The sequence below is a fragment of the Rosa rugosa genome, chromosome 3, assembly GCF_958449725.1.
Source record: "Rosa rugosa chromosome 3, drRosRugo1.1, whole genome shotgun sequence".
Classification (NCBI taxonomy): domain Eukaryota; kingdom Viridiplantae; phylum Streptophyta; class Magnoliopsida; order Rosales; family Rosaceae; genus Rosa; species Rosa rugosa.
In genome coordinates this window covers 28,951,069-28,977,331 of record NC_084822.1, presented here as the reverse complement: position 1 = coordinate 28,977,331, position 26,263 = coordinate 28,951,069, and the positions used below count along the sequence as shown (strand labels likewise).

Here is a 26,263-nt window from a genome sequence, read left to right as displayed (position 1 = left end):
AAGTAAATAAAGCTCGAATTAAAAGAATTGACACTTTATTAATAATAGCCAACGATTACATCAAAGTTTCTAATCCAAAATAATTATAATCAATACTCGACTGATGGTCGTTACTCAATCCTTTCGGTAACTCCAATTAAGCATAACCAGGAAAGTATGAAGAGATGTCGGTAGAGCAAAGCTCGCTTAAGTACCACTTATCTCAACCATTTCCTAGACATCATACTTAATTAGATGAGTCTAGTTGTGAAAGAGTTATAACCAATGTCTTTATTGATAATAGTTTAAGGCAAAATACTGTTACATATATATATTCTTGGAAAATAAATTAGTTTCGGAGTATAATACTTCCACGACAACTAATTAAGAATTTCTGAGCCTCTTTGCTACCAAGAAATCGTTTTTCCAAGAAATTTGGATTAGACGGCCGAAACAATGATGTTTGAATGGTCGTTCAAATTTCGATGCTCACGAACACTTTTAGTTCGTAGCTTATGAATGCTCTTAGTTCGTAGAATAGCGTGAACTCCCCATGGTTCCGCTTTTATGAATCGAAACCACATTATAAGAAAGGTGGGATGTAGAAGAAGGGATGTTGCAAGTCCTCGAGAAAAAGAAGAGAAAATTAAAGTACAGAAAGCAGGAACTTTAATTGTAAAATTTACTTGGATTTTTTTCTTGTTCTTCTTCTCAGTCTTGAACTCAAAAGATGATGGCACATGGGTGTGCATGAGGATGGCGGTGTTGAAGGTGGTGCCCGGCCAATGAAGGTGCGCACGCTGTTCCTAGGGTTTTGTGGTTCTAGGGTTTGATGTTTGCATAGCAGGATGCTTTGCAGAAAAGTATTTGGCTCCTGATTTCAGGGTTAGGGCTTGTGCTGATAACGTGTTTAAAGAAAAGAGAATTGTAGAGAGAATTGGGAGACTAGTTGTCTTTCATTGATAATAGGAGCCCCTATATATAAGGAGTACAAATACATAATCTTTGAGTACAATGAATCCTATTCTAATTAGAACTAGGAATCTAGAACATTCTCTCCTATTACAACTCTAGAAAGTAATCCTAGTTTGGTAAGGCACACATAATCCTAATGTCCTTCAACAAGAAATCATGACCAAAAAATTATAGTCTCCTTTCTATCAACTCTATTGCATTGTTTCATAGAGTTTGCTAAGAAACCTACAACTAATTAACCTGGCCATTTTGAAAAAGAAAAAGAAACAAAAAAAAAAAGAAAAAAAAAAGCAAACAAGTCTGGAAAATGAAAACCAAATATATCCACTTGAGCTATGGGAAAGGAAGAGCAATTACACTGATTATGTAAGTTGCTCTTGCTTCTTCTTCTAATTTGTGTGAAATATCACTTGTACACTATTAGAACAAGGAGTACCATCAAACATAATCATGGAGTGACCCTATGCTTCATCTATAATGGCATTGACATGTTGCAGAACTGCAGTAAAATGAAGTATGGCAATATGAGTTTATACATCTAGCTAGCTAGAATATTACTTTTCATAAGTTTCTTGACATAAAATTCTCTTTATAAATGGGAGCTCCTGAGATGGATCAGTTTTATAAATATATATAGATATTAGAGAAAAATTCAGTGTCAGTGCCCAAACTCTAGTGCCAAGGCCAATTTGATACTCAAACTCTCAACTATACCAATGTAATACTTGAAGTCTTATTTTGATATCAACTTGATACCTCCTGTTTGGACCCAAAATGAGCATTTTGGCCTGACAAAGCGTGTCTTGGAGAAATTGAGCCAATGTGAGTGGCTCAAGCTATATATTGTCGACTAGTTCGAAATATATTATTTAGAGGCTAAATAAAGCCTACTTGCAGAATTATGGAAGATTATGCAAACTGCAAGAAAAGGAAATGATGGAAGCATGGAAATGAAAAGTCAACTTTAGCACATTTTCCTACTTCGGCTAGGAGAAACCGAGCTAAACAAGGAAGGAGGGGCGGCAGACTAACCAAACGAAATCCAAATGAGCTAAAACTCTCCAGATTAATTCTAGACATCCCAAGGATCATTTCTTATGAAGAGTGCCAGAGCTAGTTTTGAGTGGAAAGCCTTCAAACAATCAGTCCAATTTTCTGCACAAGCAAAACTGGAAAACTGGACCTGTAAGGATTCCAGCAGCGTTTCCGGCCCAACCACATGGAATTAAGCTTTGAAATTGTACCACAATGATCTACACTCATTATGGATCATTTTATATGAAGAAGTCGAAGGCCCATTCTAATTTCTTGGTGGAGATATAACTGAAGGAATAAAGGAGCAAAAAGTGACTCAAACCTAACAAATTCCATTAGTGTTTAAGTGCTTAAACCTAACAATTCCATTAGTGTTTAAGTGCTCAAACCTAACCCATCATGATTTGTTTAAGGCCAACCACTATGGCTTGGTAGCCTATATATAGAGGCTACAACAAGTAACAATTCACAACACAATTCATCAAAGAATCTCTATGATCATCCAAGCCTCTCTAGAGCAACCCCTCTCTTTCTCTTACCGGTGATCACACTCCAGTCCTAGTCTTCTCAAGAGCCGACTGTCAGTGCCACCAAACCCTCTGTCAAAGTGCTTCGGTCCTAGTCTCCTCAGGAGCCTACTGTAGTACCGCGACTACAACGATTACGGAACCAGCCAAACAAGGGTAACGCCCTCGCAAACCAACCAAGCTAAAGTCACGCTTTAGCAAGTTCTCTCTACTTCCCGGTGATTTCGCTCTGCTTAACCTACAACGCTGAGTATCGACTTAGTGACACAAGACAAAGTCCTCACCACGAGGCACAGAAGACCCCACGACGAGGTTGGTGCTCTCCTCGTCTACAGTCGCTCAAAAGAAGTCAGGTCAAGGGACACCCCCAACGACCGTACCCGAACGGTGCTGGCACGCCCGCGCAGAAAAGAGACTGTTGACCAGCTGCAGCAAAACTAGAGCCAAACACCTCCGTCCAATTTCCGTAACGGCTCCGTCAAAGTAATGATGTGGCAAGCACGTGTCACATTTTTTAAGGGTAAAATAGTCTTTCACTACTAACTAATTCAAAAAAAAAAAAAAAAAAAAAAACGAAGCATGCGTCTTCCATTCTTCTTCACAACCCTCTGCAACTCCCATTCTTCTTCTTCTTCTCACTTAAACCAACCTGCTCTGTTTTGCCAATAAAAGACTTGGATTGGGTCTGAGAACTCACATGCGTCTTCAAATTGTTCTTCACAATTTGACCCCACCTCCTCCTCTTCACCTAAAACCCCAAGCCCGATCTTCCCCTCGGTTTGATCTTTCACCCCAAGATGGCCAACTCTACCAGAAACACTCGAATCGGGCGAGTCTCTGGCCAGGAGATCCGAGAGAGATGACAAACAGAACAAGATATTTTCAGTCTCCTCCGCCAATCAAACGGCGTTTTCACCATCGTCACAGAAGCCACCTCATCTCCAAAAGAGAGAAAGAGAGGAGAGAGAAACTGCGAAGTAAGAGAGGCGAGGCAAAGAAAATCGAAGACGAAGTCGAAGAAGAAGAAGAGGGATTATGACTTCGGTTTGGGGTCTTCAAGTGGTGGCGGTGATTCTGAGCTGGAGAGGAGCCGGGTTGAGCCGCAAGAGGTTTTGCGAGACAGTGGAGGTTCCGAAGATCTTGGGGTCGTTCACCAACACCATTCGTATCTTCCTCATCTGCATCTAAGAACATTCATTAGTTTCTCCAAAGATTGCTCCTTTATTTCCTTCTTTGCATGTCTAAAGCTACCTGGGCTTTTCCTTGGTGAAAAATTTGGATTTAAAGTTGTTGAAGAAAACAAAATGGGTTTTTTAGATTATACCCAAATCTTGTTTCTTTCTTATCCAGCTGAATTGCTTGTTAATTTTTGGGACAAGGGTCAGAGATTCAATGTGGGTTTTCAAGGTTTTGATATTTCAGCTCAAGTCAATAGTCTTTAGCTTTTGAATGCAAATTGATGGTTTTATGCATCTGGGTTTTTGTCAATATAAGCCAGGATGTTAGATTGTTAGTTGTAGAAGGTCAAAGTTTAGTTTACTCGAGCAAAGTATGGACTTTTGGTTTGATAGATATAGATCAGAGATCATAAACTAAGCAAGCTGCTGATTTTGCATTGTTCTGTTTCATTGGATTTAGCTAGAACAAAATCCCAGAAGAAGAAGAAGAAGAAGAAGGAGAGAAAGAAAAAAGGGTTCTTGACCCAAAGCACCAAAATTGGATAAAATTAGCTCACTTACCCCAGCAACAGATTTTAATTCCCACTAACCCAATTTAAAATAAAATGTCAATTTCACCCTTAACCTAATTAATAAATTACACCCATACCTCTCTCCTCTCTTTCCCCAGCAGGCCAGCACGACGCATCTCTGTCTTTGTCTCTCTCTCTCTCATCCCCGCTCTCTCTCTCTCTCTCTGTGACTCTCTCGCATACCATAAATCAAGTCCACCTCGATCTCCGATAGGCGTTGGGCTGGATCAGTGGCCGTCGACATCGAGGAGCCGGAGTGGAGGAGGCAGGGGCAGCAAGCGGCTCGGCGGTGGGTTGGCTCAGTGGTCATCGCCATCGCCGTCGACCTTGAGAAGCCAGAGTGGAGGAGGCAGGGGCAACAAACGGCGAGCTTCTGGAGGGAGGACCAGTCGCCGCAAGCTACTGTACCTGCAGACCAAGTCGGTGTTTGTTTTCGACGACGGAACTCTGGCGCTCAAGCGCTGCACTGTGATCGCTCGCCGGAGACAGCGTGAGAATTCTCAGACTAAGCACCACAAGACCGCTGAGAAATTGCTTCTCAATCATGTAAGCAAATTTTGGTAGAGTTCAATCAAGTCTAGTCTAATTGTTGTAGATAGTGATTGTTGATGATAAGGGCAGATCCCTCTAAGGTGTTGGGAATCAATTCAGAAAAATTTGATGCGGTATTGAGGACTGTTGGTCATCGAGAAAAGCTAGACGAAATGTAATTGCATACAAGATTATTTACTTCTTTAAGTATTTAATTGGATGAATATTGATATTTAATTTTTAATTTAGGATTGCAGCTTCTATTGCGAGACAGACAGTGTAACTAATAATGCTAGTGTAATTAAATTGGGGCAGTAAGGTCCAGAAAGAAAGAAAAATAAAAAATAAATAAATTCTATTGGGAGGCAATAGACGTCTATTGCCCCCCAATAGACGTCTATTAGGGAGCAATATATGTTTTGAATTGATGTAATGTCCTCATTTTTTTCCTTAATCAAAGTTTTATTTGTTTAATTCTACGGAGATTAGTTCTCATTCCGGTGACTGAAAGTCCTATTGGGGGGCAATACATGGCTGATAGTCGTCTATTGGGGGGCAATAAGGGGCAATAGACGTCTATTAGGGGGCAAAAGATGTCTATTGGGGGCAAAAAAACCTTTCAGGTGAGATTTTCAGCAAATTCCAGTGGGCGGAGGCCGGTGACTGGATTTCGGCGGCCGGTTACCGAAATATGGCGAAAGTTGGCCGGATTCCGGCGGCCGGTTACCAGAATCCGGTGAAAGTTGGCCAGATTCCAGTGGCCGGTGACCGGACTCCGGCGAAGTCTCCTATGGTTTCTCTCTCTCTCTCTAAGTAACAAAGGGGTGAGGGTAAAATGGTATTAAAAAAAATTAAAAAACAAAAAAAAAATCTTAATGGGGTATTAGGGAAGACCTCCTTAGAGTGTTTTGGGTAAGAGGGAATTTAAAAAATTTAATGGAGTAAGTGAGAAAAAAATCCATAGAAAGGGGGTAACAGGACAAAAACCCAAGAAAAAATGAATTAACAAAAGAAAAGGGTAAATTGGTCATTTATTTTTTTATTTTATTTTTTGTCTCCACATGCTTGCCACGTCATCAATTTGACGAAGCCGTTACTGAAATTGGACGGAGGTATCACATCGATATCAAAATAAGACTTCAGGTATCACATTGGTATAGTTGAGAGTTTGGGTATCAAATTGACTTTGACACTAGAGTTTGGGCACTGACACTGAAATTTTCTCTAGATATTTTTTTGGGATAATGACCATTTACACAATTTTGGGGTTAATTAACCCCATTTACCCAAACACTTTAAGAGATTGCTCACTTACACAATATTATATATATTTTTTGCCCTAATACCCAATTAAGTATATTTTTTTTAGGATTAAAGTTTGTTTAGTCCCTGTACTCTGCCTCCAACATCGTTTCAGTCCCTGACATTTTAATTTCATCCAAAAAGTCCCTGAGGTCACAATTTCCGTCTGATTGGTACACTCCGTCCAATTGCTCCGTTTATAGGCTGACGTGGCATTAAAGTCAACGTCAAGTCAACCTTTTCAATTGTGAAATGTCCATACTATCCATGCCTTTTATTATTTTTTTATTTATCTGTTTATCTCTTCTTCTTCCCTATCTCTCTTCTCCTTCTGTTTATCTCCCTCCTCTCTCTTTCTGTTCGTCTCTCTTCTCTTCCCCATTCTTTCTCAAATGTCATCATCCACCTCTCACCACCTCCTCCTCGCTTCACCCTCCTCTCCCCCCTCCTCTCTCAAATCACCTTCCTCGGCCAAAACGACGCCGTCCTCCCCAAAAACGCAGACAGATCCCGGATCCTCCTAGCCAGGGACTGCGCCGGAGGGAACCTGGCCCACCACGTGGCCGTACGCGCCTGTCAGTGTCGGACAGTCAAGTTGGCCGGGTTGGTATCTATCCAACCGTTCTTCGGCGGCAAGGAGCGAACCGAGTCAGAGATCCGGCTCGAGAAGGATCCATTGGTCTCGGTGACCCTAACCGACTGGCTGTGGAAGGCGTTTTTGCCGGTCGGGTCGACCTGGGACCATGAGGTGGCGAACTTGAGCGGGCCGAACGCGGTGGACATTTCGGGTATGGAGTATCCGGCGACGGTGGTGTTCGTGGGAGGAGCGGATCCGCTGCAGGACTGGCAGATGAGGTACTATAATTGGTTGAGGAAATCAGGGATTGAGGCCAAGCTGATCGAGTATCCCAATATGTTTCATGGCTTCTATGCCTTGACGACGGGTCTGGGTTGGACGGAGGAGAGCAGCACGAAGCAGTCCAAGGCCTCGCTTGTTTGTTGTGCAGCTTTGTTTATGTATTTGCTAGTTCATCCATGGTGTTCGGTTCAAATTGGTTTCTGTAGAGTTTGATTGATTGTGCAGGTCTGGTTCTTGGAATTTGCTGATATATGATGGCAATGGGATTGGTGGTTGAGCTCGGTGGTGGTGGTTGTGGTGATTTGAGATAGGAGGGGGGGGGGGAGAGGAGGGTGAAGCGAGGAGGAGGTGGTGAGAGGTGGATGATGACATTTGAGAAAGAATGGGGAAGAGAAGAGAGACGAACAGAAAGAGAAAGGAGGGAGATAAACAGAAGGAGAAGAGAGATAGGGAAGAAGAAGGAGAAGAGAGATAGGGAAGAAGAAGAGATAAACAGATAAAAAAATTAATAATAAAAGGCATGGATAGTATGGACATTTCACAATTGAAAAGGTTGACTTGGCGTTGACTTTAATGCCACGTCAGCCTATAAACGGAGCAATTGGACGGAGTGTACCAATCAGACGGAAATTGTGACCTCAGGGACTTTTTGGATGAAATTAAAATGTTAGGGACTGAAACGATGTTGGAGGCAGAGTACAGGGACTAAACAAACTTTAATCCTTTTTTTTATTACTTTTTATTTATTTTTAGTACAATTTTGCCCTCTCCATCTTTGTCACTCAGAGAGAGAAGTCATCGGAGACCTTGCCGGACTCCGGTGACCGGCGCCGGACTCCGATTCCAGTGACGGGAATCCGGCAACTGGTGACTGGAATCCGGCCATCGGACCGGTAGCCGGATTCCTGCGTCCGATTTGATTGCCCCCTAGTAATACCCAATAATCATATTATTGCCCCCCAATAAATATATTATTGCCCCCCAATACTCTTTTTATTGCCTCCCAATAATCATATTATTGCCTCCTAATAATCATATTATTGCCCTCAATAATCATATTATTACCCTCCAATAATCATATTATTGCCCTCCAGTGAATTGCATAAACTCCCAAAACCAAAATGAATACACTACAGACACAATTGATCAATTTATATGTTCAATTCTACATGTTCATTTTTTTTTCCTTCCCCATTCTCGGAGCTCACAGTTTACCCAAAAAAAAAAAATTGGCCACCCAAAAAATGCTCTGGGCACCAGATCGGAGCAAACTTCAACCTTCCACCCCCCCTCCGGCTGGGACTTCCTCTCTACCAATCCTTCCAACTACCACCTCCTCCTCGTCGCCGGCGACTGCCAGGGCCGCATCACCCTCCTCGACCTCCACCACAAGTCCCCGTCCTCTGGTTCTCTGGTTCGACGCCGACACCACTAACAACTCCCGCCTCGCCGTCCAGGCCCGACCCGTATCCTACCTCCTAGCATATGATGACGAAGCCCGCAGACGTTGCCGGATTCGGTCTCCGGTGAGAGAAGAAATCAGTGAGGGGGGAGGGGAGAGACAGAGAGAGAGTCTGAGAGGAGTCAGAGGGCGACGACGTTGCTGGATTCGGTCTCCGGTGAGAGAAGAAATCGGTAAGGGGGGAGGAGAGAGAGAATAGATCGAAGAGGGGAGGGGAGAGAGAGAGAGAGAGATAAGTGTAATTTATTAATTAAAATGAGGGCAATACTGTCAATAGATGTTAGATTGGGTAAATGAAAGTAAAAAACTATTGGGGGAGTAAGTGGGCAATTTTTAGGCCAAAATTGTGTAAATGGTCATTATCCCTAATACACACATGCACACACCTTTGGTAGCCACCTCCAAATTTACTCAACTACTGGCAAAAGATATTCACTCTTTTACTCTGGATCCTGGTTCAAAAAATCTACCCAAGTACACCAATTTCTAGAGGCATCAGTTATTTAAACTCGAGGAACTCTAAACAAACTCAGCAACACGATTCAGCAATGGAAATAAACATCCCTCGTTCCCTCCCAAACTTGTTTAAACTTTAAACCAATATATTAATTAGCTTCTTCTTCTTCTTCTTTTTGGTAAATGAATGATTAAACAAGAGTAATAATGTATTAATTAGCTTCTTCTTCTCTTTTTTTTGGTAAATGAATGATTAAACAATAGAATAGCTTCTTCTTCTTTACAATGTGAGATCTGTCCTCTCCAACATGCCCCCTCACGTGCAACCTAGCTCTAGGTATGCACATGGAATTAATTGACAAACCCAATTCCACATTGGAAATTGGGTCACAAGTCCCACATTAGAGACTTGACCAATCACATAACAATCCAAGGCCCACATCAGACACTTGGCAATAATCCAATCGGAAACTTCCGATGACCAATTTAATGAACCCAAACTAGGTCCATGATTGGAGAAGTGATTGGTGAATCAATTAATGAATGAACCCATATCCGGGTCCATGATGGCGACGTATTGAAGAGTGACCCGCTTTGATACCATGTTAAATAGCGACAAGCGTGGCCCGTGGCCCACCATTGTACCGATACTGTCCCAACTTAACCACCCGTTAGGTGTTGGGTTTTAATCACAAAAGGCCTCGGTACAATTGGGTAAGAGCCACCCACTTATAAGTTATATTATATTTTATCACTTTTCCAATGTGGGATCTGTCCTCTCCAACAACTTGTTGTTCCTTCGCTGCAACCTTTCGAATACCAGAAGGGCGAGCTGATAATCAAAATACACCAGAAATTAGTGTACATTAATTATAAGTAGGAGAAATCAGAAAAGGTAAATACATAAATTCTTAATGTATTAAAGTACTACTAATTATATCAGAAGTGTGTGTGTGTGTGTAAACAGTCAATTTATACCATCTACATCTACTTCTACTTCTACACACCTTTGTTATTTGGTTTGAATATTTGTGAAAAAGACAGAAGGCACATGTTTGATCTTTTCAAAATCCTCTCCTCTTTCAACAAGTCTATGGCAGAGTTCACTGTACATAGTTGATGCTTAGTTCCTTGAGGATAGTAATATATTTCAGGCCCCATCTGGAACTAATTCCCTCAATTTTTTGCAATGATAAGACTTCAATGTGCAGTAGGCATGGCTCCCTTCTCGACCCCTAACTCATTTAAGATCAATTTATCAAGGGTAAGACAAGGCAAGCCTCATTCTCCGACTTGGAAGTACTAAATCCAAGGGTAAGCACTCTTAAGTTTTGGAGCTTCTGTAAAATGTCTAATTGGTGGTTCTCCTCAACCTCAGTTCCCTACAGGATTATCTTGGTGAGTTTTGGAAGGCACAGCAGGTCTTCCAGTAACTCTGTGATTCCCCCAGTCTTCACCGTTTGCACATCCAGTGATAGAGATCGAAGTTGGTTAAAAGTGATTCTTCTTGATTTCAGGATTTCCTCCAAATGTTCAACTCTCTTGATGACTCCAATCTCCAAGACTAGAGAGTGACAATTTCTCACTTTGTAAATGATCTTGCGGTAATAACAAATGCCCCAGTTGCTTCATATTCCCAAACACTTCTAGCATTTTGTACACCCCGCACACATGTAAGTCTAGAGTTTGTAGACATACCAAATTAGCTATTCATGATTGCAAGGGTTCCCTCACACTATTCTTTAGACTTGAAAACCTCAAGTGAACTAGAATCCCAATAGCACTCAATAACTTTATCTTTCCCTCCATTTGTTCCAACTTCAAAACTCGAAGCAATTCGTACTCCTTGAAATGTGATGGTAACAACATTCTGGTCCACTTTTGGGTAAAAATATAACAGAGACCGAAGGTGGCCGTCTCCTTCCCCTCTTGTTCAAGGTAATTTTTCAACTTTTCCTTTCAAATAGATGGCAAGCCTTCTGACCCTACCTGTTATTGGTGCCTTGGTTACTGAGTCTGCAGATGAAAAAATCAAAGAACATGGAGAAAATTCTACTCTATAGCTTTAACAAGGACAAGTCTCGCATAAGATCATGGAGCCGGCAAGTTTTAACCTTCCCATTTAAACCAGGTTTTACAACTTGAACTATGCACCTCTCCACCAATTCACTTGATTAGGAGATTATACGATACATCTTCCATTGTCTCCACTGGACCATGCATTTCTCGAAGATATAATCTCTTCTGCAGTCCATAATTGAGTCAACCATTTCACCGGTACATCATAATCTTTAGGAAATTGGGCTAAATATAGAAAGCATAGTTTTAAGTGGGATGGTAAGTCATCAAAACTCAATGCCAAGATACCTGCATGAAGCGCCATTTCACCTGGTGCCTTTCTTGATTTCAGACAAGAGATCGATATCTCTTCATTGTATATGAAGTTACTTATTAAAACAACTACATTAATAATACGATTTGAAATTGTGAACGTAAAATTTTACAATAATGCAATTTGGATGCAACAGACGAGCCCATCACTAATGAAGTAATGATAATTCGGTATAAAAAGTTGAGTTTACCCAGAAGCTCTGTTACTATTGGTCAGTTACCTAATACAATAAGGGCTGCATTGCACCCACATGTGCGAGTACCAGGGTTTCCTTGTACTCAATTGCATTTCTCAGTCCAAAGATACTTTGTTAGCTTAGAAGAACAAGTGAGCTGTTAAATATCGGAGCTGAACAAGATTCAGAACATAGATTCTCTTGATCACCAAAACATGAATACTCTTGGTCTCAAGAACAGCATTGGATGGAAAGACCTATAGTGTGCTAGTTAACTACTGGTGATGCTAAGATGAGGTTCTTTCACTTGATCACCACCACTCCTGTAATACCCCGAAAAAAATCCAAATTAAATTCCGTGGATTTTTAGAAATGATTTCACGATAGTGGGAGCGAGTACGAGGCTCGGAGAAGTTGTGGAATTAGTTCGAACGATTAATTTTCGAAAAAACGAACGTTATTTAGGGGCTCGCGAAAGTTGACTTTTTATACGTTCAAAATTTGGGAAAACTTCCTTCGTGAAAGTTGTAGAGCTCGGCGATACGATCTCGTGCATATGTGGAACGCAATATTTGGAGTTCGTATGAATTAATTATGATTTTTCGAAAAAGTTTCCAGTTTTGTATAAAGCTTCCATTTTCGGAAATTCCAAAAAAAAAAATATATTTTCTTTTTTTCCATTTTGGAAACTCAGTTCTCTTTTTCTCTCTCTCGAGCCGCGTCGGCCTCTTCCCTTCGCCGGCGTCTATCTTCCTCTTCCGGCCATCTCTGGACGAGAAACCACGTCCAGCAGCTTCGCCTCACTCCTCTGAAGCCATCTGTGGCAGCCTTGCATGGCGGCGCGGCCTGTACAAGCGGCGGGGAGCTCGACCCGGTTTGATGTCGATTTTGAGTCAACGCCGATATCTCGAGTTTCCGCCCACCAATCTTCAAGATTCTTGGCTTGTTGAACTCGCCTCAACCTTCTGATCATCCTCCGAGAAGGATCGCACTTGGGGTGAACGTTTTCACGTTCGTCGGAGCTCGCCTCGATTTAGATCGAAAATCACCTTTTGATCCGTATATCTCGAGCTACAGACCATCATTTCTTGTGATTATTGAGCTGGTGAACTCAGATTAAAGTTCTGAACAACTTTCATGAAGGGATCGAAGCGAGAAATTGAAGTTTTTACGTCGAATTCAAGCTCGCCGGATTCTGGAAATTTGCCGGCCACCGACGCTTTCGATCAAGATATCTCGAGCTGTAGAGCTTCGTTTTGAGTGATTCTTGAACCAGTGAGTTCGTCTTTAAGTTCTGAACAAGTCTCCTGAAGGAATCGAAGCGAAAGGAGGACATTTTTACGTTGATCGGAGCTTCGCCAGTTTCTGCAAATTCTCGCCGGTTTCTGGAAAAATTCCGGCCACCTCGACTGTTTTAGGTAATTTCAACCACTTCCGGTCATTTTCAGCTTACATGGTAGTTATGAAAATTGTTAAGCATGATGAGAGGAAGAAGAGCAGCCCTGCCCCGACACCATTGGCGGTGGTCGGCGGCGGCTCTGCCACTAACTCCGGCGGCCCTTTCCGGCCACCTCCGGGGATCAAAAATATGGTTTCTGTACATTTTCAGATTCTATATTTCAATACGATCATTTTGGTATATTACACGTAATTTTTGGATATCGTATGATTAAGTTATGAATTTTTAAGTTTCGATCGATTTCGATCGTTCGATTTGTGATCTGTGAAGATCAGACCGTCTGATGGAATTGTAGATTTGATATGTTGATCGTATGACTGTCCCGATGACTTTGTGTGGTCACGGACGAAGATCCGACCGTTGGATCTTCGTATAATTGAGAAATGGTGATTCGGGAGGCGATTTGTGAGAATCCATCCGTCGGATTTTTATATAAGTTAGAATCCGACCGTCAGATTCCCGTATATGTGTGCTTTTGAGTTGTTGGCTAAGTTAAGATCATTATTGGATTAGGTGATCGATGGATTTATTTGGCGGACGATTCGTGAGATTGTTAATTGAGCTGTTAAGAAGACGCAGCTGGATCAGAGGTGAGTAAACCTCACGCGGTTCATATTACGAACCGAATAAATTTAATTACTTTATTTTGTCGTAATTGTGTGAAAAATATTTATGAAATAAATATTTGTTTTAAATCATATGGGCTTGATCAACTACGGTCCATAGGTAAGTAAAATGTATTTAAACTATAAAAATGAATTTCACGATTTTATTGTGTGGACTATAGTTGGTATTAGTGATTATCCCTGAGCGGATAATTACGTATATATATATTTATGTGGAATATATATATGGATGGTGTGGCATTGTGGTATGTGGATTATTGAATTGAATATTTACATATGTCGGAAACATATATGTATTGGTAGAATTGTTGTGATGCAAACAATATTTGTGAGTGAGTTCATATATTGTTTTTGGGTATGACTTTTCGGGAAACAATATGTCGTGGGAAATGGTATTTCTATTGTTTTGAAAAGTGTTTGAGGATTTGGGGAGTTGCAGGTTGTGATTTCTCCTTTTGGGTTGGGAAACATTTCAGGTCCGGTATGACCATTTTAAATGTTTTAATCTGACGACCGGTGGTCTGAGGATTTGAGAGTCACAGGTTGTGATTTCTCCGTTTGATTTGTTTTAACATTTTGGGTCCAGTGCGACTCGCTTAAATGTTTTGATCTAAGGGTCAGGTTGGCCTAAAGATCCGGGGTTTGCAGGTTGCATCCTCAGGCAATATATCGTAATTACGCCTTTGGCCCGGTTAGTGATTTCGATCAGTTAGAGCTCTAGTCTGTCTGCCAACGTGTCCAGGTTGGACCGGATTTTCATAATGATTTGTTAGGTTAACATTTCCTATGATTTTGTCACGATGTGACTTGTAAGAGTCCTTTTGGTAAAAGGTGTTGAGTTTTGGATGGATTTATTAGTGTGAGTTGATGATGTTTTTAATTAATTTCCTTGTTAATTCTTTTGTTTAAATTTCTATTCTTTTTCTCTTTTCTTCTTTTTCGGTTATATTGTTTATTATCTCTATTTATTTCCTTGATCATTTCTATGGTTCGATTTCCCGTTTATTTCTCGTTTTCATTTTATTGTTTGATTTTAATGTAATCTCCTGAACTAAATTATATGCAGGGATTACTATGACTTCTGATTTTATGCGTGTTGGTTATTTCCTGAATTAATTTTCTATGCATGATTAATGTTCTTATTAGTTTAATTGGGAAGTGCAGTGATGGATGAGACTTGTAGAAAGTTGAGAAATATTATTCCGTATTGTGGGGATAAAGACATCTTGTTAAGAGTAGAGATGAGTGATTCATTTGATTTCTTTGTGTGTGATTTCAAATGATTTGGAGTTAATGATTTTGGTGATCGATTATCGAGATTGTGGTTTTCTTTGTGGATGTTGAAATTGTTGGTTGTTACTTGAGTTAAAAGTACTGTGTTATGATAAATCAACCATTCTTTCTTTTACTCATACTGGCTGTCAAAAGCTTACCGGGTTTTGTGTTGTTGCAATCCCGGTACACTATTCAAACGGTGTAGCGGATAATCCTACAGGACTGGAGAATTCAGGAAGGTGATCGAACCGTGTAGAGTAGCTGCTTTGTAATACTCTGATTTTCAGTTGTGAGGTTTGTTATGCTCATTAGAGCTTTACAATTTACTTTGTACGAGTGAGTTGTATTAATTAACTCGAGGTCTTCGAGTTTTGAATTTGAGCGTGAGTGGCGAGGTTGTTTCTGAAAAAAAAAAAATTCAGAACGTTTATTTGTTTAAGTTGTTTAATTCATGTTTCGGATTTGAATTTGTTATTCAAAATTCGGGGCGTGACAACTCCAATTAGATGTTCTCTGCAGATGGTCCCTAGAAATTGAGCTGCTGTTCTTAATGTGAGGTGTATAACCTAGGGTTAATTATGAATTTATGATATCAAGTTATCAATCCTGCACTAAATTCCATTCTATTCTAAATGAACCAAGATTTGAATTTGGCGTACTAAGACGGGTTTTGATGCTGGTTGGTTTCAACTAATTTCCTGCTGCATAACTAAAGTGTCTATCTCGGTGGTTCGAAATGCGAAACCTGGAAAATTCCTCCAACCTGGGTTTAGACAGGGATATCACACATCCATACCTATTGTCAAATTGTTCCAGCAGTCGAGGACTACTGTTAAGTGTAAATCCTAAAGTTAATCATGATATAAACTTTTCAATTGTTCTAGCATGCAGTTATATTTCTACAAAACTCCCAGAGTCCTGCATATATACATTTTTGAAAAGTCCCAGGACTCATATACTTCAATTGAACTCTCAACTTAACCTTTTGGTTTTCCTGAACCAGATAAATAAAATTTAAAACATCCTAAAATAAGAAAATGTAAACTACCAAAACTAACAAAATTCATAGAAGAACAAAAAGTTCATAACAAATCTGTAGTAGGAGACTCACCTATGCAGGCAAATGAAGTGCCCCGAACCACCAGGCAGCCTTCTCACTTCAAATTGAACTTGCAGATTTTCCCTCACTACATGCCAAAAAGATAGAGACCTTTATTCTGGATATTAGTTTCAAAAATCTATCTAATTAAACCAATTTACAGTGGGAACAAAAACTCAGCAAACCTCTAAACATACTCCATTAACACCATTCAACAAAGAAGAAAACAGCCCTACTAAATTTAACTGAATTACACCATATTACTTCATTACTGCTTTCCCGTATCCAAAAGAAAGCAAACACAAGATGCTACAATAGTGGTCACTTAGAATAGAAAAACAGAACATTAAGATAATCCCGCCACAAGTGGGAACTAGCCATTACATACACATTGTGATCATTTGTGAAGGCGATATGCTGGAATTGCCAGTAGATGCTTGGCCCTAGGAACCGTTATTCCAAATTCTTCCGTCATGTCCAAATCATCCGGTGACATGTTTTCTGGAAGTTCCCAATCAAAACAATGCACAAGTTGCGCCAGCACTAACTGGACAACCGTTAGACCTAGTTGAATTCCAGGGCAACGCCTTCGTCCAGAGCCAAAGGGAAGAAGCTCAAAGTGGTTTCCCCGAAGATCTATACTACTATCCACGAACCTCTCAGGTATGAACTTCTCTGCTTCAGTCCAAGCATTTGGGTCTCTCCCAATCGACCATACATTTATCATAATGCGCGACTTTTTGGGTATGTGGAAGCCATTAACAGTGCAATCTTCAGTTGATTGATGGGGAAGCAATAATGGTGCTACCGGATGTAGCCTCAAGTTTTCCTTCACTACCATGTCCATGTACTCCAACTTCTCCAAGTCTGACTCCTCCACCATCCTCTCCATTCCGACTACATTTGCTAACTCTATTTGCACTTTCTTCATTACCTCTGGATGCCTGATGAGTTCGGAGAGTGCCCACTCAATTGTTGTTGCTGATGTGTCCATTGAGGCGGTGAGCATGTCCTGTAAAGAAATTCACCATTGTTAGACAGAATGTGGAAAAGAGATCCTCTAATATGTTTCTCCTTTCACTAATGACACTTTTTGAACATAGAGTAAAGCGTTAAATCAGAATCATTCTGACCAAGAAACTATTGTCAGTTTGTCACCCATTGGGATTCATATCAGAAATATATCAGAAATATAATATATTAAATTAGAGCTTAAAGCAATGTCATTATATGAACACAGTGTATAAGCAAAAAAAAATAAAAATAGAAGGAACCTAAATAGAAAATAAAATGAATCTCAGACAAGAATACCAAGACAGATATGTGAACGTGCTTAATTGTATATATACTTACCAATATGATGGCTTTGATGTTTGAGCGTCCGATTTGGTACGCAGATTCTTCAGACTCCATGAAGCCCAGCATGACATCAACAAAGTCCTTGGTTCTTCTTTCTCCATGATCCCTAGATTGAAGATGCTCCTCCACAATCTTCTCCAAAAAGTCATCAAAGACCTTGTGAACAGCCTTCATTCGTTTAGTGAATCCTTGGAGATCAAGTGGAGCAATGCAAGGAATGTAATCTCCCAAGTTAGGGGCAGCTCCTAATTGCAAGCCTTCTTGAATCACGGATTTAAAACCCCTCTCACTAAATTCCTCATCCTTGTATTTCTTCCCAAACACCATCCTGCAAGTCATGTCTGCGCTAAGAGATGACACCTTGGAGCTCAGATCAACCGAAACACGTTGGTCCTTGGCTGCAGACTCTCGAATAGAATCCACCATGAGGGCGACCTCTTCTTTCCTCATTGACTTGAAGGAGTTGATTTTGTGGTTGCTTAGTAACTCAAGAGTGCACATCTTGCGCATGTCACGCCAGTAAGAGCCATACTCAGCAAGAGTCAAGTTCCTTTGGCCATAAGAAATATGCTTTGAACCTTCGTGAGGCGGCCTGCTCGCAAACACAAGGTCGTGGGTTTTGAGGAACAGCTCGGCTGCTCGAGGGGAAGAGACGACAATGACAGGCACAAGGCCTAACCGCATGTACATGATGTCACCGTACTTTCGGGCCAGTTGATGCAGATCTTTGTGAGGGAACTTCCCTAGCAAGTTGAGGCTTCCGAAAATGGGAAACCCTCTCGGACCAGGAGGCAACCGCTTCTTGCTTCTCCATGACCAGGGTTGCAGGACGTAAATAAGTGCAAGCAATCCAACTATCACCCAAATGAAAGCCATTTCTCAAAGGTTAAGCCAGTTAGGAGCTAGTATAGAAGTGTTTGGTGTTTAGTGTAAGAATGCTCTGTTTAAATAGGCTCGGTTTAAGATTGTAGGGTTCAAATTTTAGGGAAATGGTTGAAATTCAACAAAGGATGGGCACATGTTGTGTAGCTTGGTGGACACGTACCGAGTTTATTCATTTCTTTTATTTTCTTGGTGATCACTCCTAGTCTGTTTTCCACAAATAGATGTGCCCAGCACACAATGCTAGTATAATATCCATACAAGGATAAAGGGTTTTCTTTTGCAGCCACGAAAGTCCTCGTAGAAATAATAAAGAAAACATTGTCTTCGAGATTATCCAACAACTAAGAGATAGACATGTTTCTGTGTTTTTTCTGTGTAGCCAAGTCCTACTTGTCTTTCTAATATCCAACAACAAGGAAACACACAAAAACAATATGCATAGAAGTAGAAAATGATGATGCAAAGTCTTTAGGGGGAGCCTCACCTTCGTGTTCGTCGTCCTCCGTTGCTTGTATTTGAAGCCAGCATGGTCTTTTAAATTTTTCTCTCAAATAAGCAAGTCTTATATTCATTTTTCAATTAGTTGAACAATATTTTTTCTTTGAGTGTTTTTATTGGGACCTCCAATCTGCTCAGTTGACCTCACTCTATTATAAAATAATTATTAAGGACAATAATTATACCAAAAAAATATTATAATTATTTTTCTTAGACTTTCCAATTCAATAATATTAGATTATATTCTTTATTATTTTCCTTATTTATTTTCATTTTTCAATTTCACTACATATGTTTTAGGGAATTAGAAATTGAGAGAAAATTGTTGTGTATTCTCATTGATAATAGGACCCTCTTTATATAGAGGATTACAAGGTATAGAATCTGAACCATACAAGGAAAGGTAATCATACATTGAATAGGAATATCTAGATCTTTCTAAACCCTATTACCACTAGGTCAAGTAACCTAGAGTTTGGGCCAGACACACAAATATGATTTATTTGAACACTCCTCTTTGTGTCGCCCAAACGTGGTGCTTCTCTCGTTGCCTCGCTAAAAACCTTGCCGAGTAACAAAAACCCAGTGGGACAAAAATAACTTCGGTCGAAGGGGAAAAAAGAGCACAACACACCCTTCACGTTTCGAGACCATACATGTAGACACCTCCCCTGATGTCTGCATCTCCCTCTGATGACTACGATCATTGGAGTTCGGATAACTTCCACAAACGATGCTACCGACATGTTTCTCGAAAGTGGAATTTAGGCAATGACTTAGTGTGCAAGCCAGTCATACTGTCCTCAAATTGAACCTAGTTCACTTTGATATTGAGAATAGTCTGTTGTTGCTGATTATCCTTGGAGTTGTCGCTTTTGATGTAGCCTTACTTCACTTATTGAAGATAAGCAGCATTATCCTAAATGCTCGTAGGCTTATCTGTGGTAGCCTTCAAACCACAATTGTTCGAGCATGCGTAATTATGGATCCAATCCATATACATTCACGAACCTCTTCGTAAAGAGCAATAATCTTTGCATGGTTCGAAGATATAGCAACTAAGGTCTGTTCTGTAGACCTCCAAGATATCACGGTCTTTTCCCATGGTGAACACTTAACCAGATTGGGAATGACCTTTGTATGGGTCAGAGAGATACCCAACATCAACAAAACCTTCCAAAACATATGTCGTTTTGGGATGGGGATAGTGGACGCAGGCCAGTGTTGGTGGCGTTCCTGGTGTGTGATGGGTTCGAATCCATCGTCTCTCTGTAGGGATATATAGAACAAGCTCATATCAATCATACATCTCAAGTATCGAAATATATCTTTTACACCAATCCAATGGCATCGCGTTGGCGCGAAGCTATATCTAGCTAACAAGTTCATGGCAAATAAGATGTACGGTCTTGTGCATTGAGCTAAGTACAATAAGGCGCCTATTGTACTTAAGTAAGACACTTCTGTCTCTAGCACATCTTCGTCATCATCCTTTGGGCGAAGAAGATCCTTTTTAGGATCAAGACTATAGACGATCATGGGGGTGCTTGAAGGCTTGACCTTGTCAAAATGCCTAAGCATCTATTGACACGATGTTCAAGTTCCAAACTGAGACATAATCGTGTTCTCCCAAAATCCTTCATGTCAAACTCGGATTTCAAGTGTTCAGCGGTTTCCCTTAACTCTTTAAGGGCTTCCAATGAAGATCATGTCCAACATGAACCGCGATAGAATCTGAAACTTATTATGAAAACGCGTGGGCATATCCCTTCCCAATCAAGTAGTCACTTAGTGAGTGTTTCAACCTCTTTGTAAAACGCGCTCCGTGGTCTAGAGCCACTTGACTTGGGTAAATGAAGTTCACCATGAACCTTCATGTATATTCCGTATCTAGATCCCCATAGAGATACGTAGTGACCACTTTCGTAAGCTGCATAATCAGTTATTTGGAAACTACCAAACTGACAGGGTAGTGGAGTGCAATGACATCCATTACGAGAGAATATATCTCATCGTAGTTGATTCCAGGGCGTTTTGTGAGAAGCCTTGCGCCATAAGGTGAGATTACCATCTCTTTTTCTCATCACGCTTTCTAACGAAGACCCATTAGTCAATAAGTTTTATGTTAGGAGGTGTTGGTATCACTGGCTCGAAAACCTTCCTCTTCGTTAGAGAACCTATCTTAACCTGGATCGTATCTTTCCATTTAGGCCAAATTTCTCTACGTTGGCATTCATTCATCAACGGAGCGTGGTTCGATATCATCGGACTCAACAAACTCATACGTAATGGAAAACACGATTACGTCATAAATTATGATGGAGTTTCTATCCCACGTCTTATGTACACTAGTGTAATTTTCATAGAGCTCTATATTCTCAAGAATAGGTTCTGACGTTAAGGCGTCCCCCAACGATAACCATAACCCGGAAGATTCTCATGAGACGGATTTTGAGTCTTGATGATCAAAGGATTGGAATGTGCCAAAGTATCCTTCGAACCTACGGGTCTCCCACGCATCCTAGCTGGGGTCATGGCCTGTAACGCCAAAGTGCCACTCTCTTTGGCGTTGGCGCCATGCCTACCTCCGTGTAGGGTGGCGCTACGTCCTCTCGTAGGGACATACTTCCTTGCAAGCATATTTGCAGCAGATGTGTGATCTCGTCACTTTAGTAGGGATCGAGATGAGACATAGTGAGGACAGGCCACGACAATTCCTATCGTTCCTGCTGAACATTCATGTTTTTATCTCCCTTTAACGACGAGAAGACTGTCTTATCAAAGTGACATCAGCAAATCTAGCGGTAAGGAGATCACCAAGCAAGGGCATTAAGTGGCGGACGATTGTTGGAGTCTCAAATCCAACTAAGTTGCTCATTCGTCTGTAAGGACCCATTATAGAATGCTGTGGTGGCGCAATTGGCACATAAAGGCACACTCAAATATGCGTAAGTACGATACTTGTACCCAGTCACTAGCTGTAACGCAGAGGTACATTGAGTGGCAGTGGGTCGTAGACGAATTAGCATAGCTGCATACGATATTGCATCACCCCAAGCGGATATAAGGAAATTAGTGCGCATTACCAATGTCCGGACTACCATCGTAGTCGTTTCCGAGAGACCATTTGGGTGTGTACATGGGAATATGATGTCCAACATCAGTCTCATTGTAATGATCATCGAAAGTCTTCGATGTAAACTCTCTAGCAATGTCAAATCCAATTGACTGAATAGGATGATCCGGGGAGTGAGCCCATTGTTATATGATATGTGTTAGGAGTGTAGTATAAGCAATATTACAGGTGGACAATGGCACAACACGTGACCAGCGTGTTGGCGTGGCAACCAACATTATGAGATATTTAAACGTTCGCAAGTTGGTTGAACTAGTCCACAGAATCCCCAAGGATTCTATGTAAAAACATAATGAGTATTTTCATATCTTTCGCATAGGACGGTCTCAGTCCTAATTTTCCTAAGGAACGGGCTTTGTAAAACGAGCGAGAGGCTTTAAAAGCAACCAATGAGAGTTTTGGTTAGGCCTGAGCATCTGATACGCTATTTGAAGCAAGTTGGTGATTGCAGCATCACCTAGGGCGCCATCACCATGATGGACGCCATCCATGGTGTCATGGATAGGGACTGTGCCAGCCCTAGGCTGGTGGTGGACAGAGGCGGTGCCCTAGGCAGCAGCGTCTGTCGCACTTAGTCTAGGAATCAACTTTTGATTCATGCTTCATTTCGCTCGAGAGAATTGATGTCCGTGTGAAGTCTTTAGTAGACGGACCATCATATCACGACTAGGATGACCTATCCTGTCGTGACAAAGCCAATATGTGTCTAAATCTAAGAGATCTTCTCTCATAATTTTATTGGATTTAATAGCTCGAATAGTGACATAGAGTCCACTAGAGAGACACATAAACCAAGGTTTTAAATATCGGTATCTTTGTATATATTGGTACTTTGAAAAAGGGAGATATTGGAAATATCGGGGATATATCGGGGATACAGGGTAACAAAATGTCGTTTTTAAAAAAAGTCAATTTATTAGAAATTTAGAACTACATATAAATACATATGAATGTCAACTTCATCTACATCCAAAAAGATACTCTAGGCGGTTGAAAAGCCGCTCGTTGGTCTACGAAAATGCAATAATCAGACCAAGACATATGACCCATATAGTGCGAATTGTAGTGATGAACATGATAGTTATAGATCTCTTAAGAGCTGCCGACTGTTTCTCCTATAAGGGGCTAATAAGGATGAACCCAACTGGATGACTGATCATATACGTCTCCATATTGATTATATCCATAAGCATCATAACCAAATTGATTGCTACCTTCATGAGATTCATTTGAGATCACACTGCGCTATGTGCCTAAACTGATAGAGTCAAAACTTAAGGCAATTGAAGAAACATCAGATGGGGTACTTTGATCATCAGTTGCACCTCTAGTCCTCCTCCCATATCGGGTCTTCTCTTGAGCACCATGACCAGCTGTTCTCACTACGTGGTCTTCATCTTGGGTGGTATGATCAAAATTACCTTCACAGGTAAATTGGAATCCTCCATCCACAGAAGATTGTCCATAGTCATATCTTTCACCTCCACCACCTGTTCCACTTCCACCCTCTCCACCATCATCAGAACTATCTGGAGTTGCTGTACCACCCCACGCATCATCACTATCTGAATTATCTTCTGGGTTTTTAATAACTTCTTCAGATAAGACTCTCTCTACGTTGATTCCAACATTAGTTGCAGTTTCTACAACTTGTGGAAGAGGTCTTCCAGCTTCATCATCGAGGTGTGCAGGCATAATCCAATCATGAAGTGGATCAATGCCATTATCAAGCGGCTCGCTTGCAACATGAAGTAGATCTATATAGTTGTTTTCATTGACCACATTATTCTTTGCCTGTTTATCTCGCAGCCGCAGCTTCATGTTGTAGTAGCAGTATACAAGCTTTTCCAACTTCTGATATGCCAAACGGTTCCTTTGCTTGGTATGAATAATAGAAAATGTACTCCAATTTCTCTCACACGCAGAAGAAGTCGTTTGTGCCAAAATACGCATTGCAATTTTCTGCATGTTTGGTGCAGAATACCCACATTGTGCCCACCAATCAGCTGTAAAGCTACTACAATGAGTTACTGCTATAGTAGATCAACATTTTCTATCAAAGAAATTATATGTGTGTGTGTGTGTTTTAATGTATACATATACCACAAACCTGTTTTTTTGGTTTCTCTTGTTTTTCTTGCTATGGTTGACCCAAATGATTCCTTTGCATCTCTAAAGCATACAATCTGCATTAACCATTTGAAAATTGGTCATTTATAATCCCAAACTTTTTTAAGGTTGTCATCAATAAGAAGTTACCTCATCCACAAACGTATTCCCAATTTCTCCATTTATGTTAAATTGTTCGACAACTGTTGCCAGAGAGTTTGTGAAACGTGTGCTATGACCAACATCAGGTTGATAATGAAAATTTGGGTTTAAGAAATGTACTACAAACAAGAAACCAAAAAGTTATATACACTACTAGAATTTTGTTCATAGACATCGGTTCTGGACAGATGTTAAACTAATTTTCGACCGATGTCTTAGTGGGTGTAGAGAAAAGTATAGACATCAGTATAAGCGCATTTTAAACCGATGTCCCAGACAACAACCAACATCGATTCTAAAAAACAAATCGATGTATAATCGTTATAATCATCATATTTTTGTATGTTAGGTATGTCTAATTCTTCATATTTTCACATTTTATGCTTAAAAAAGTATATGTCGAACAATACCTACTTGAACATTTGCATCGATTTCTATTCCAGAAGCGATGTCCAATACACTTGTAGACATCAGTTCCCATGAGTATTGTTTGTTCGTGGTCATTTTTACATGTAGGTTGCCACATTATTTTCCTAGGAACGATGTCTGTATCTTTATTCTACATCATTTTTTTATTCAGAAATGATGTTTCCTTTAAGACAGAACATCGTTTCCAATTAAGTAAACCGATGTTCAATGGTATTATGTACGTCGGCTATTTTTATTCAAACTGATGTGTTAGTTCATTGAAGACATCGTTTTTGCTTTCCAAAACCGATGTTCACCTTTTGACCACACATCGGTTTCCTCCATGGTAGGTGATTTGTATGTTCATAATAGATTACGGTTTGGTGATTAGAAATCGAGAAATCGATGTGCAGTAGTTTTGATTACATCGGTTTTGAGTTACAATTCAATATATTGATAATCATAGGACATCGATTTCATCTAGTTGCTGGAAAAAGAAATACATTTCTCATCACCCAAAAATTGGAGCTTTCCATTAATTTTCTTTCCAAATTCATGATTCAACATAATTCACAAAATAAAACCCAAAACCTACAAAGGCTAGCTTAGAAACATATTAGCAACCAACTACAAAAGTACGTTCTACACCAAACTTTGCTTCAAAGCAAAAACTAGCCTTACTCAAAATCATGGAAGCCAAAAGTCTTACGCCAAACTCTGTATATAATCAGCCACTTCAATGCACACCTCGAGGTATTCTATCCTTGAGAAATACCTCATCCCTCTTTTTTTGTTCCAGGGTTACTTCAGAACTCTCACCATCTGCTAAGCACATAACAACTATTAATCTTCAGCAGAAAACATATTCATTCCCACAAAGAATAACTAGACAATAAATGTGAGTTCAGAAGATACTGATAAGATAATTTAACCAATGAAAGATGCCTTGAACAATTAACTTGACTCAGGACCTAAAATTAAAATTAGTTTTGGCTCAACTATCAGAACTCAATTTAAGTTCTCTTTATCTATATCTAGCAGAATAAACCACACAGTATGCCTGTGCAGTAAATACATATAGAGTGCTACTCTTAAGTCAAATAATTTACTTTAGCATTCCTAATTACAACAACAATATTAAATGACATTGATGTTTAAGCCAGTTATGCTCTTACGTCACAACTCAATCCAGATTACTAGATAACTACTACAAGCTAAGAAGAGGGGAAAAAAAAAAGGTTCAACACTGAACTAATGCCTTCCGTATATGATTCAATGTGAAGAACTAAAGGGTGTCAAATAAATTATCCATGAATATTGTACATCATATGAATACTCACCCAACTTTTCTTTAACCAAAGGAAGATTGTTCTGTTTACTACTTTTATTGCATATTTCCTTGATAGTAATGGCTATAATCTTGATCAAATTGTATGGACCATCCCCCAAAATAAGGGCAATAGCTATGAAGACCTGTAAACAAACATTACGGATTGAGCCAAACCACAAATATAATCAAGATTATTGCTATAATGACCACCTTGTTGCCTCCAACAAAAATGATTCCACAATACCTTATATCCATAAAGACCTTTGAAATCATTGCTACCAAGGTCAGCTGGATACCAGTGCCCAGCATGTTGGGATATGAGAGGCCAAAGGAAACCCCATGATATGATAGCCCCAAGAAGTACTGAGCAGTTGACTATGTGAGGGCAAATAAGACCACATCCGACATAAGTAGGACTGGAGGCGAAATAAAACCTGCACATAGAAGCTACTTACGTGTTCTTAAAAAGAAGCT

The 26,263-nt window shown here is 40.2% G+C and overlaps 1 protein-coding gene and 2 long non-coding RNA genes across 5 annotated transcripts; 1 reads left to right on the top strand and 2 right to left on the bottom strand.

Annotated features, from left to right (window-relative positions):
• The first annotated feature begins 12,656 nt into the window (after positions 1-12,656).
• LOC133736745 (uncharacterized) lies at positions 12,657-15,115 on the top strand. Its single transcript, XR_009859694.1, has 3 exons — positions 12,657-12,861; positions 13,416-13,492; positions 15,009-15,115. It is a non-coding gene; the product is annotated as an uncharacterized LOC133736745 (long non-coding RNA).
• Positions 15,116-15,936: 821 nt separating this feature from the next.
• Positions 15,937-18,162, bottom strand: LOC133740224 (cytochrome P450 71AU50-like). Of its 2 annotated transcripts, XM_062168164.1 has the most exons (3): positions 17,256-18,162; positions 16,291-16,914; positions 15,937-15,990 (listed from the first exon to the last, which is right to left on the bottom strand). In XM_062168164.1, the coding sequence occupies exons 1-2, from the start codon at positions 18,135-18,137 to the stop codon at positions 16,300-16,302; spliced, it is 1,497 nt and encodes a 498-aa protein (XP_062024148.1). In that variant the 5' UTR covers positions 18,138-18,162; the 3' UTR covers positions 15,937-15,990; positions 16,291-16,299. The 2 variants fall into 2 exon arrangements, with proteins under 2 accessions (XP_062024148.1, XP_062024147.1); XM_062168163.1 differs by lacking the exon at positions 15,937-15,990 and having other exon boundaries at positions 15,997-16,914.
• A 6,799-nt stretch (positions 18,163-24,961) lies between these two features.
• Positions 24,962-26,256, bottom strand: LOC133739968 (uncharacterized). Of its 2 annotated transcripts, XR_009860942.1 has the most exons (4): positions 26,245-26,256; positions 26,034-26,164; positions 25,800-25,932; positions 24,962-25,281 (listed from the first exon to the last, which is right to left on the bottom strand). It is a non-coding gene; the product is annotated as an uncharacterized LOC133739968 (long non-coding RNA). The 2 variants fall into 2 exon arrangements; XR_009860941.1 differs by lacking the exon at positions 26,245-26,256 and having other exon boundaries at positions 26,034-26,217.
• Between the last annotated feature and the right edge of the window lie 7 nt (positions 26,257-26,263).